Source organism: Athene noctua, chromosome 8, assembly GCF_965140245.1.
Source record: "Athene noctua chromosome 8, bAthNoc1.hap1.1, whole genome shotgun sequence".
In the NCBI taxonomy this organism is placed as follows: domain Eukaryota; kingdom Metazoa; phylum Chordata; class Aves; order Strigiformes; family Strigidae; genus Athene; species Athene noctua.
Window position 1 is genome coordinate 10,569,394 of NC_134044.1, and position 12,201 is coordinate 10,581,594.

Consider the following 12,201-nt stretch of genomic DNA (forward strand, 5'->3'; position numbering starts at 1 on the left):
TCTCAAACTGGACTGCCTAGCTCTTATACCATAACTGACAGGCTCAGTGATGGTCCCTGCACATGTACGAATTTCTTAGACCTGGTTTGATATGTGAAACCTCAGGAAACCTCAATCATTCTCATTTTGGTCACTGTCAATCAAAGGCAGCAGCTGAAATCAGACAGAAATGTCCTACTTACAGATTAATATTCTCCCTGCATCTTCCAAGATAAAAATGAAAACAAAGTATCCTAAATCAAGCTATCATTCACCTTTAAAACCTGTTTCACTGTTACTTGGTCATTTAATTTCAGAAGACCAGTCATATTCTTGGCCAGCTCCTCATGAACAGTCCTTTCTTCAAACGATTTGGTCCTGAACACATACTGAAGATGGGAAAAAAAAAAAAATATCAAAATGTTCATTAAGACAAACATAAAAACCTCAGCAGGAGAAGATAAATTATTTATACATCACTAACAGCTGACAATCTTTGCCACCAAAATAACCTGAATGAACAACACATTCGCATAAAGTTTAATTCCCTTAGCAGTAACGGCACATTTTTAAACACAACTTCCTGTTGATTTCAGCTTAATGTGAACCAAGAGGAATTTCTGCTTAAAATCAGTGCTACAATTTATTTTTTCAGCAAGGCATAGGATCCCGACACCTCTAAACTGTCTTTCAAGCCATTCACCAGGGGAAAAAAAGAATAGGCAGGCAGAGAAAGTACGGAGGGTTTTTCACCCACCTAGTCAAGGCCACTTTCACTTGCTCCTTTCTTCCCATGGCAACAGCTAGTCAGAGCTGGCAACAACTCTTCATCCTGAAAGGTGTAGAGCACCCACTGGAACTGACAGAAGGGGAAAACTATACCCCTTTTAGAAGTCAAGCCCTCAAGAAAGGAATTTATCTACCAAGTCACTCAAAATTCATAAATCTAGTGTGAGTTTTATTCAACATTTTAAACTGATTTGGTACTGGGATCCATTACTCCTTCCCTAAAGCAAGAGCTCTGCTAGTGCATCAGTTGTGATGAAATTTCTTTTACCTACCTGACTGAATTGAAAAGGTAAGAATATAACTTGAAAATATCTTATTAATAGTCAGCCTTATTTCCAAAACAGATGCCATAAGCTTCTCCCTATGCAGTTTGACACTTCCGGGTCCAGTTATTTAAATCGGCGTAATTTCCCATTATTGTTGTATCTGAGTGACTCAATTCTCAATTTACCTATTCCCAAAACAGCATTTCTAAAGTAGGTATTAATTTCCTTACAGATGGATAAAATAAATTAACAGTTATTGGCTTCTGGCTGCTGCTGGAAATGGGAAAACAGGATAAATGGACTTTTGGCGTGGCCTAATAATCACGTGTTATTTCAAAGATATTTAGCTGAAATAGGTGTTGCAATTTTGAAAAGTTATTGAGTAGAACAGGTTTTAATACCCATTTAATTAACTACATTTAAACGTGACATAGGTTATTTATTTTGGAACCTGAACATTTCTGCTGGACCTCAGCAGAATTCCTCTGTGCTTAAATCAGAGTATCCAAAACTAAAATTTGACTACTAAGATGCTGAGAAGCATCACCTGTAAACAAATACTTTCATGAAGTATGAAAGTAAATACATACTGCATTTACTTTCCATACACATGGAAATATCAACCAACAGTTGTCAACACTGAAATTAAAACAATTTTCCCATTTACTAGTTTAACTCCTATTATTTTTTCATGAATATGCTAAAATTTTAGAGTTCATCAGGAATATATTTGTTTTCACTTTGTTCCTAAATTTAATTTTAGAAACCCACAAAAAACCCCCCAAGACCTATGTCACATATATTACTCATAATCTACAAATGAAATGTACGTTATGAAAACTACTTGTTGCCCAGTGAATCAGAATATCATTACAGCCAGAAGCCCATACAGACATTTGTCACTCATGGTTTCTTTCCATGACTGTGGGGGATCTCTCATTGCAACCAGAGCAGGCCAAGAGGCAAAGTGATGGCAATATCTACTTCACTTCTTCTAACAACTTGCAATTCTCCTCTATGCTGCTATTTGAAATATACAAATAAGTTAATAAACATAAAACTCAAAATATATTACAATTTACTCATGACTGATTCATCTAGTAAGGCTAGAACAAAATTTTCCAGCCCTCTCCGCTGAAATTAAAAGGGAGAGAAAAAAATAAAGGCAAGTGAACAGGGGGATGGGTGGAAGTATAACACCCTTAAATGAGATTCATTTGTCTATTAATTTTTCTGTCCATGCCAGTAACAGCAGTTAACATATTCTTCTACTTAAAAACATGCTTCTTCATAAAATTCTCAGTTTACAAAGTTGTTACCCAAATATACTATTGATGAGATACTTGCTGGCCAGTAGCAATATTCACATTCATTTAATGGATATTGAATTGATAAAGATAAGAAGGAGATCATCTTTAAAGAGGCCACTCCTTTGGCTTTTTAAGTCATGCTACACCTTGCCTGGAATCAAACTCCATACACAGAACATATCCATATATATTCTATATATTTTTCTTCAAAACAATAATGGATGAAAAAAGTTGAGTAAACACAGAATGGTTACAAGAATCTAAACTTTACAGATGAGAAAAGAATTTATGTACAGTAGCACATGCAAAGACACAGGATCTTGAAACTAAAATCATGGCTTAAGAAAATAATCAGAAGCCGAGTTAAAAAACTATAGCTTCCTAAGAAACATGCAGTTATCTTGCAACCATGAAGAGCACCCAGAAGTACCTCTTCAGCACGTCTGCACTTCGGCCACAACAACCCCCAGCAGCGTTACAGGTTTGGGGAGGAGTGGCTGGAGAGCTGCCAGTCAGAAAGGGACCTGGAGGGTGATTGACAGCCGGCTGAACAGGAGCCAGCAGTGTGCTCAGGTGGCCAAGACAACAAGGCCAATGGCATGCTGGCTTGTGTCAGCAATAGCGTGGCCAGCAGGGACAGGGAAGGGATCTTACCCCTGTACTCGGCACTGGTGAGGCCGCACCTCGATTCCTGTGTTCAGTTTTGGGCCCCTCACTACAAAAAGGACATTGAATGACTCGAGCCTGTCCAGAGAAGGGCAACGGAGCTGGTGCAGGGTCTGGAGCACAGGTCGTACGGGGAGCGGCTGAGGGAACTGGGGGTGTTTAGTCTGGAGAAGAGGAGGCTGAGGGGAGACCTCATCGCCCTCTACAGCTCCCTTAAAGGAGGTTGCAGAGAGCTGGGGATGAGCCTCTTTAACCAAGTAATAAGTGATAGGATAAGAGGTAATGGCCTCAAGCTGCCCCAGGGAAGGCTTAGACTGGATATTAGGAAGCATTTCTTTCCAGAATGGGTTGTTGAACATTGGAATGGGCTGCCCAGGGAGGTGGTGGAGTCCCCATCCCTGGAAAGGTTTAAGAGTCACGTTGACATAGCGCTGAGGGATCTGGTGTAGCTGGGAACTGTCAGTGTTAGGTTAATGGTTGGACTGGATGATCTTCAAGGTCTTTTCCAACCTAGATGATTCTGTGATTCCATGAAATCTACCTGTACATGAATAATACAGATGGCCAGATTTTTTAAAGTGATACATCTCAACACAGTCAAGAGGAGTGCTGCAAACTGCAAGCAAACTACATTAAATGTCTCTGGTATCTATCCAGCTAAAGTTTCTTTTTCTTTCACATACTTATCTCCCCCTTCCCTCCTCTTAAACTGTGCAAAGTGGGAAATTCTGAATTTAACACCATTTCACAGACCTTAACGCTAAGCCTATGCTTCTAGAAGCTCCCTGGAATTCCATTTGTACTAGGGTCTTGCTTCTAAAAGGTAAGCTCTAGTTATCAACTGACTATGGGGAATTGTCTCTCCCACAACCTGGTAGCCTTTAAGAGTGCAGCTTTCTCCTCCTGTGCTTGCTCAACTTGGCGTCCTATGGAAAGGAAGCTGCACCATGGAGAGGAAACATGAGCAGCCCTTTGTCCTCCTCAATGGAAGAAGGTTGTGAGCCAGGATGCAGTCGAGTTTGGTGAAGGAGGACACTCTATGGAGTGTCCCTGCTCTACAGTGTGCCCTTAAAGCACAGAGAGGCAGCGTAATTTGTTCAAGGTGACACAAGAAACTTATGGCAGAGGAGGAGAGTTGACTCAGCCTCTTCCAAACCTTACATTACTTTCCTAACCAGAGTCACTAGTGGCAGAAAGCTATGATGCAAATGCAGAGAAAGCTACAAACAAGTTCAACTAAGAGTAAACAGGCAAAATCCCCAGAAACCCAGCCCCCCTTCCCGTAAAATAGTTAACAACATAGCAACAATCATACCGTCACATAAGAATTGATACAGTTGTCTAGTTGTTCCTCATGACACTTAGCAACAATGTTAGTAAGAACCCTGCAAGACAAAAAAAAAGAAAGTAAAAATTGAGCTGTTTTATTTCATAAAGCAGAGAAAGCTTACCTAATGCATCACATTGTTCTGTTATTGTAACTTCATTTGAAACAGTCCGTGAGGGATGTGATCCAAATGATGAATAGTGTGTGCAGAAACCATACCAGTGGGAAAAAACAGTAACTCCTTGGGCCTTCCACTTGCATGGATTGTTCTGTTATATATGCATTTGTCTAACAAAATGCACCTGTTTTTCATTATTATACCTGTACTGACATTACAGCAAAAGAAAACTATTAACTAACTAAAGCTTATATGACCTTGGATGATTAGGAATAAGAAAAATTAGAGTATGTTAACAAAACAGAGAGGCAAAAGCCTCTTTCTCTGGGAATGCTATTTGTCAGGTTCGCTCAGGTCTTGGTAATTCTCTAAAGCTCTGATACTTTGCTTATGATGGCACTGTTAATCAAAGATGAACACAAGCCTAGGCTCAAGCACCTCTCCTGCACTGTTTGACCATAACCTTGGACTCAGCCCCAGCCTGAGTGTCCAAGCACTCAGGAACAAAAAGCCAAGCACAGCAATCTCTTGTTACTGCGCATGGGGGAGAGGCTGGACGCTTGGTGCAACTATAGATGCTTCGAGTTTCTGCAGATCAGCAACATGGAAGAAAATTGGCTGGGTCATGCTGGCAACCTCTCACAACCTGAGCTTCTACTAAAAGTAGAGATAGCACTGCTTGAGACCAAATGCTTCAGCAAAGTTTTCTCTTTAATTTGTACCTGAGTCATCATTGTTTGAGATCATCCTACTTCAGAAAACACAAGTTTGAGCAAGAAATCTTCTTCAACTTAACCATGAGATTTCCTCTTGGTTATTGGGATCTCATTTTTTCAGGATATTTAATATAAAAAAGACTCTACAATTTTATAATCTTATTTTTATGTTAAAAGAACAAGGAGGAAACAGTTCATGATTCTCAAATGTCAAAAATTACTGAATCAGGGGTATGCATAATAACAGTATGACTAAAATGAATTATTAACATGCCTGTGAATGTGGTCCACCTACAAGTAGTCGTTTTGATGAGCCTGGTGATCTGAGTGTTTACTGCCAATTCTTATTATTGGATTCAAAAGCTCTGTAATTCTGTTAAGTCAGTATTTTTCATATATCTCATTGCTTGCTGTTAGTAGAAGTAAAACTCGTAGCAAAACACAAAAGCTATGACAAAATTAGTTGTGCCCATTCTGATCCTTCAGCCTATATTCTGATTTGAAACTGAAATGAGTTCTGACAAAGATGAGAGAAAAATGATGACATGACTGGGCCCCCAGACAAGTAAATAACCATAAGAGAATAAAAGGAATAGTGTTTTCTCCCCAGCACATAAGCCAATCTATGCTCTCATTCTGATGTTGTTGCTTTTAGTATGTTCAACACAAGCTGCTTCAAGCTATTCAGAACAAAATACAATGTGTGTATATACAGGACACATCAATGAATGGCACACACAGCAGACGTGCACATTCCTGTTGACATCAACTCTACCAGCACAAAAGCTACCACACATACAGAAAAACACTGAGAATCCTTCTTTTCTTTTTTTTTGGCCAGTTGGGTGTATAGACAAAGTCTGAAGCATATAAAAATTAACACCCTTCAATTTTTCCATATCATCTTTATCCATATCATCATTTTTTGAACAGCTGCTTCTTCTATAGCATTTCTTTTCCACTCAGTTAACTGGCACTGAAATTCTAGCCTGGGAAACAGTTCTTCATTCTCTATCCAGTCTCAACATCAGTTGATTTGTTGGTCATAAAGGGGTCCTGAACAAAGGTCTGACTGCCTCTCTCCCTTTGAAAACAGTGTGCAGTGATGACATCAAAGATGTTTACAAGGAAAGTTTCTTCAAATCCTAGTGCCTAGGTGTGCTAAAACTGGACTTTGCCCTGCAAGATGCCATGATCCTTTAATAAAAGGATATTAAAACTCTAGATTTCCAAGGTTAAGATTAGGAATTTTGCTTCCTTGATCCTTTAAGTTTTCCTAATTAATCTTTCTTCAGGAACTAATTCTGAAGAACAATCTGTGGAAAGAAAGAAAATACACTGACAGCAGACTAGTCCAACACGGTTGCTGAGGACAGTTGTCATTTTTTCCTACTAGTTGTGTTGCAGTCCTCATGTATAGCTACTGACAGAAGTACAACAAAAACACGACCATGGCCAAAAGAAAATGCAATGCAACTTTATGCCCTCCTGCAGAGACCAATATTAATCTCTCCAGTATTTTTTTTTCTGCTGCCCTGATTAACAGCATCAATAAAGACAATTTCATTATGTGAGGGGTGAGAGACTCAGCAAATCATTCCAGCTGTTTGCCTGCTCACTGGAAAATGCTTCCATTGCTCTTCAGTTATTGCTGATATATTCTAATTAAAAAATGCCCCAGAACATTGTGACCTAGTTGTTTGACTCTGCATTGGATGTAGCAAGATGCTAGGCTCTTCCTATGCTGAACTCCTCACCCTCAGACCCAAACGTAAACCAAAACTGACATTCAGCTTTATTAGGAAGCACTTAGCTCCTTAAGAATGAGACCTTTACCTATGATTGCCTCAGGGTACAGAGACAGTCCACCATGGTCAATGCCTTCCTGGTTGGTATCAGAGTCAGCCACATGATAACACGCTCTTCCATGCATTATTTGCAGAGCCCTGTGTTAAGGGGGAAGCAGTCACTAAAGTCTAAAGTCTAAATATCATAGTACTACAGTCTAAATGTCAGTCAGCCTTTGCAAGAGCAGCTACATTGGACTAACATCTACACTTGCATTCTAGAGTGAATTCTTTTCCTCATACAGAAAATATTAAGATACCTTGTCACAGCTGTTGTAACTTCATCATCTCTGTTTTGCACCAAAACCCAGAAGAGTTGATTCAGGACTACAGGAAGAAAATTCATAATTACATGGATCTTCTCAATCCTCAGCAAATTCTGTAATGGATAAAAGAAAGAAAATGAGAGATTTCCAATACAAGAAATGAAAGCTGATTACATGCTTTTCTGCTTTAGCAGGTAAAATGTAGTGCGGCCACTGGTGTAATAGCAGTAGGAAAATAAGACAACTAAGCAGAGGACTGGTTCCCCGTGGAGTTTTTTTTTTTAAATGTGACTAGCAACACAACTGTAGGTATTGTCCACATTTCAGAATTCAAATATTTTCCTCTACCCTGACCTAAGGTAAAAAAAAAGAAAAGAAACCAAACATGCATTTCCTAATACTTTTAGGAAAAGTCATTCTTTTTATGCAGAGATTTGATAAACTGAACTTGCTGTGGCTAAAATAGTAATGCTAAAAGTATGTTGGTAAAAAGTAGCACTCTAACCTGACTGGACAGACATTATATTATCTTCTCTGATCAAGGAGGATATTGAGCTTTTAATTAGAAAACCCCTCCTTTGAATTCCTCCTAGTTTTTCATTTCAGTCATTTCCAAATCATTTCAGAACTTCTTCAAAAGTATTAGTGATTTATAAATAAAAGCAAAATACTCTGGGTAAAATTACTTATTCCCTGGTCATATTGCATAGTTGGTCCTTTGTCACATACAACATTGTCTCTATTTTATAATAAAATTACTTAAGATATTTTAGAAGGTAAACTATAAACAGCAAATAAAGAACAGTGCAATTCTGGCAGTTTAGGTAACTGACTGTTTAGAAAGTTGTGAAGCTTTCACAGATTCCTAAATTTTGTCCAGTATGCTCAATGGCTTCCCAAAAATTAATAGTTAAGGACTTCATTCTGCAGATGTGTAACCTCTAAATAACAGCGATGCTTTGATTTTTGAAAATATCCCTTAATTATTTATTTAAATCAAGACAGTATTTAAAAGAAAAAAAAAAGGCAACCCCTTTCAGGTCTACCTACATCTATCAACAAAAGTAGTAGCCACCTTTAGGGACTTGCACAGAAAACTGCTGTGATTTATTTGAACTTATTGTTTGCTTACTAAAGCAAAAATCTTGTCCCAAACAGCTTTACAAAATCCGATTAAGGTAACTCAAACAGTACACTCAAAACATTAACAACAAAGGAAAGGAGGACAGCACCTACATGCTGTAACATTTAGACCTCAAAACATCTAATAGATTTTACAGACCACTAAAAGGAAAAATATTAAGTAAAAATCGTATGTATGATATTTTAGGGCCAGAACTGTAGAACAGTGTCTCAGCTACCCTCCAGTCTTCTTGTTTATCTTGCTGGTAAAGTTCAGTAAGCAAACTGCAAAGCAAGAACTCTGAATTTCCCCATTCACTAACAGGTAAAGAATCATGTTCCTACATTTACTTGCTGCTCTTCTAATTTGCTTCATACACTCCTCCTTTCTCACAGCTTTTGACCTCTACTGAATACAGTCACATTTATGCAGTTCTTGCTTATTCATTCCATCTCTGCAGAAAGGTTACATTCTTTCTGATTTCAGAACATGACAGGCAACAAGCACTCTTGATTTATACATGCAAAATACCCTAAACAGCCCTCTGGATAGCATCCAGCTTTTTAGAGTGAAGTAGGAAGAGCCCAGTAGGAGGTAAGCATACAATGTATCTAAAACAAGTGAGGACTAGCAGGAATACTGCAGATCTACTGGCTACAGCTCCTTTTCCCGGCTGTTCCTAGAGCAACATCACACCATCATTTCACAGGATTTGAGCTTGGCATAGGCTGGATTACCAAAATTGATGGGCAGATGCAGCCATGTTCTAAATGAGAAGGGATGGGAGACAGTTCCATGACCAGTAACACATCTGTCACATCAAGTAAGCTGAACTGGGGTTGTCATGGACCTGCTGCCTCCTGGTAAGTCTATGCCATGTTTAGAATTGCACAGTGATGGAACAGTTGAGAGAAAGCCCTAAATACAATTTTATAGCACACTTTGTGCTGCAGGTTACTTTACCTTACAAGAATTGATAAAGTTTGAGGTAGGAGGCTGGGATAGATCCTTTTCCCTTTCTTGGCACTGGTGGAAAAAGTTATTCAGGTGTGGATCCTAAAATTTATATTATAGAAAGGATTAGAATTCAGCTCCATAAATTGGTTACAGCAATCGCTTGTGATACCAAAGAACAGACTTGGTCCCTACTGCCTTAAGCATAAGACACAGAAAGAAAGATTAACTTATTTAGCCCAACCCATTGGCCACCACAACTTGCTATACACAACTTATTTGTAGGTGCTTTAATGACTCCTTTTTTCAGTGTTGTGAGCAATTAATTTTTTCCTTACAATCTAAGGGATTTCAATGGCCAGGGGTTTTTTTCCTTCCTGGTGCTCACAGTTTATTTTCTTGCTGTTTAAACTGATATTCCACAATTATTCTGTTGGTATAATCTTAAATAATTTGTATTTTTCCTTGAAGTGTGTATTCCACCATTGTCATCTTGCCCTTCTACATTCAAATAATCTTTAAATGTTAGAGAAAGTAATTAATACAAGATTTTGACTCCTTGACATTTTTTGTTTGCAAGCAGGTAACAGAGCTAAGAGGAATTTGGCTTACCTGAGTATTTACTGTGGATACAACAAAAGTAGAGACTTTGAAAAGTGGTTTCCCACTATCTACCCATTTTACATCACAGCCGATCTGCTATTAAAACAAAAGAGAATTTCCCACTTATTTCCTACTTACTTAAGTCTGCATCAAATTTTAACTGCATAGCTTTGCACATGCATGAACTGTGCTGGCTACTATGCTCTTACAACTGCAGAACAATTGCAATACAAACCCACTTTTCAACACAAGCCCAAGAACATTATAATTCAAGTGACCAGATCCCTGCCCCACCCTGTCCTCATGACAATAGTAAAACAAACACAAAGAAGCAGAAATAATCCAAACTGGACAGGATCAGTGAGAAAATATGATATCACACCACAAAACTGGAGAATGAATCATGATCATGGATTACATCAGCTGGAGAATGGATGTCATGGCCTCAGTGAAAAGAGTTCTTTTTGACCACTCTCATTCATGTTTTGGAGAAGTTAGGTATCATATTGTAGAACACACAGCTATAAAACACACTTTTTCCCTATACACCTGTGACTCAGCAACATACAACTCTCAGCACAGTGGCACACACATTAGTTTACATACCCAGTGACATGCACGTGAATATTCTACAACAGATACCATATTTATTGTTTATACTTCCAGGTAAGTGCAAATGCAAATCTCATCTCATGTAAACCATTTGCAAACCAATGCTCTGCACTATTTGAATAATATGAAAGTATGAATTAATACCTTTCCACTAGTTGGTTCTTGAAGGCTCAAGTAATTGGGAGGCAGACTGCTTGCCACTGGCACATTGTGTTCTTGGGAAGCTAACTGGGCATCTTTCAACAAAGGAAGCCACGCATATCCCACTGTGTACAAGAACAAATCAGTATGACTCTTTAGAAAAACAAGCTTCCTAAGTTCAAACGAAGACAATAATATCCAGCCAGAAATTCTGCAATCCTTATTTGAACGTATATTATTTATATTTATAATTGAAAGTAATTCTACTACAGGTACCTGGTGTTTCCAGAGCCTCTTTCTTTTTGGCATTAGCTTTTGCATTTATGTCACAGGTGACATGATAAAATGAAAACAGAATGTGGTGTTTCTTATGGAGTTGAGTGGGAAGTTCAATTTTCACCTGAAATGTAAAATGTTACACCTTGCTTTAGTTTAATGATCGATTAAACCAGGCATCAGAGATGGTCTAAATGAGTGACATCTCTCTCTACACAGAGGTCTAAGCACACCCTGTCTTTACTGGCTAATGTTTGTCTGCATGGGTAATAGATGTTCTCTTAAAGATATAGTTTAGGATGATCATCCATCACTTTTACTTAAAACAGCTTTTTTCCTCCCTGTCTTGTGGATGAATATTTGTATTTATGATGAAAGAGCGTAAGATGAAAGAAGACAGAACTAAAGAGTGATGGACCCTGCTTAGAAGCGATCACCTGCACTCTAGCAGCTATAAATAATCATTACCATTTTCATATTTTAAGGGTGATAAAACCAAAAACTAAAATGACATCTCTGCTACTGCTTCATCATTTCATGGCAAAGACCAAGTAAAAAAGGCTGACATGAAAATAAACTTTTATTTACAATTTCTGCTCAGTCTTAAATCCCATATCATGTCATCCATGAATCCCTACAGAGTGGGTTTGAGGTATTATCAACCTATTGGAATAAAAATACAAAGTAATCAAAACATGTTACCATAGGAACTAATAAAAAAGACCCCTTGCCCTTGTGAGCTATGATAAAGTTTATCCAAGCTGATCCTATGCTTAAAGTAAGGTTTAAAATTGTTGATAAATGCTTCCAGTGTTAAATCAGCTTATGGGTAAGAATCTAATGCCATAAACATAGATATGAAATGGAAATTCAGACATGGAGATCAAGACAACTTTCTGATAACATACTACGTTCTTTTAAAGTCTGCCCTTGCTATACTAGAAACACTTAGGACAGGTGCACACCTCTTCCAGGCAAATCACCTATTAAGATCTGAATTCAGCTCTTTGTTCAGGTTGAAAGTAATCTGCCCAAACCAGATGGCTCACTAGCATCACATGAAGGATATTTTCAGATGTGTCAAAACACTGCTTGCAAAGAGTAGTGGGAGGTTCACGATCTCTGAAGATGTAATGCTTTAAGTTCCACCTCTGTCCCTAAACATGACTCTTAAAACTGATACTTCACATGTAGTTGTACATCATCTG

General features: G+C 38.3%; 1 protein-coding gene across 11 annotated transcripts in view; it reads right to left on the bottom strand.

The window, feature by feature from the left end:
• The window catches only part of DOCK10 (dedicator of cytokinesis 10), a 165,173-nt gene that overhangs the window by 40,133 nt on the left and 112,839 nt on the right, over positions 1 to 12,201 (bottom strand). For all 11 annotated transcript variants that reach the window (XM_074912820.1, XM_074912824.1, XM_074912823.1 and 8 more), the window contains 7 exons: positions 10,994 to 11,117; positions 10,721 to 10,842; positions 9,974 to 10,060; positions 9,371 to 9,463; positions 7,279 to 7,397; positions 4,326 to 4,395; positions 255 to 368 (listed from right to left, as the gene is read on the bottom strand). In XM_074912820.1, the coding sequence (XP_074768921.1) occupies positions 255 to 368; positions 4,326 to 4,395; positions 7,279 to 7,397; positions 9,371 to 9,463; positions 9,974 to 10,060; positions 10,721 to 10,842; positions 10,994 to 11,117 (729 nt within the window). The remainder of the gene's footprint in view (positions 1 to 254; positions 369 to 4,325; positions 4,396 to 7,278; positions 7,398 to 9,370; positions 9,464 to 9,973; positions 10,061 to 10,720; positions 10,843 to 10,993; positions 11,118 to 12,201) is intronic.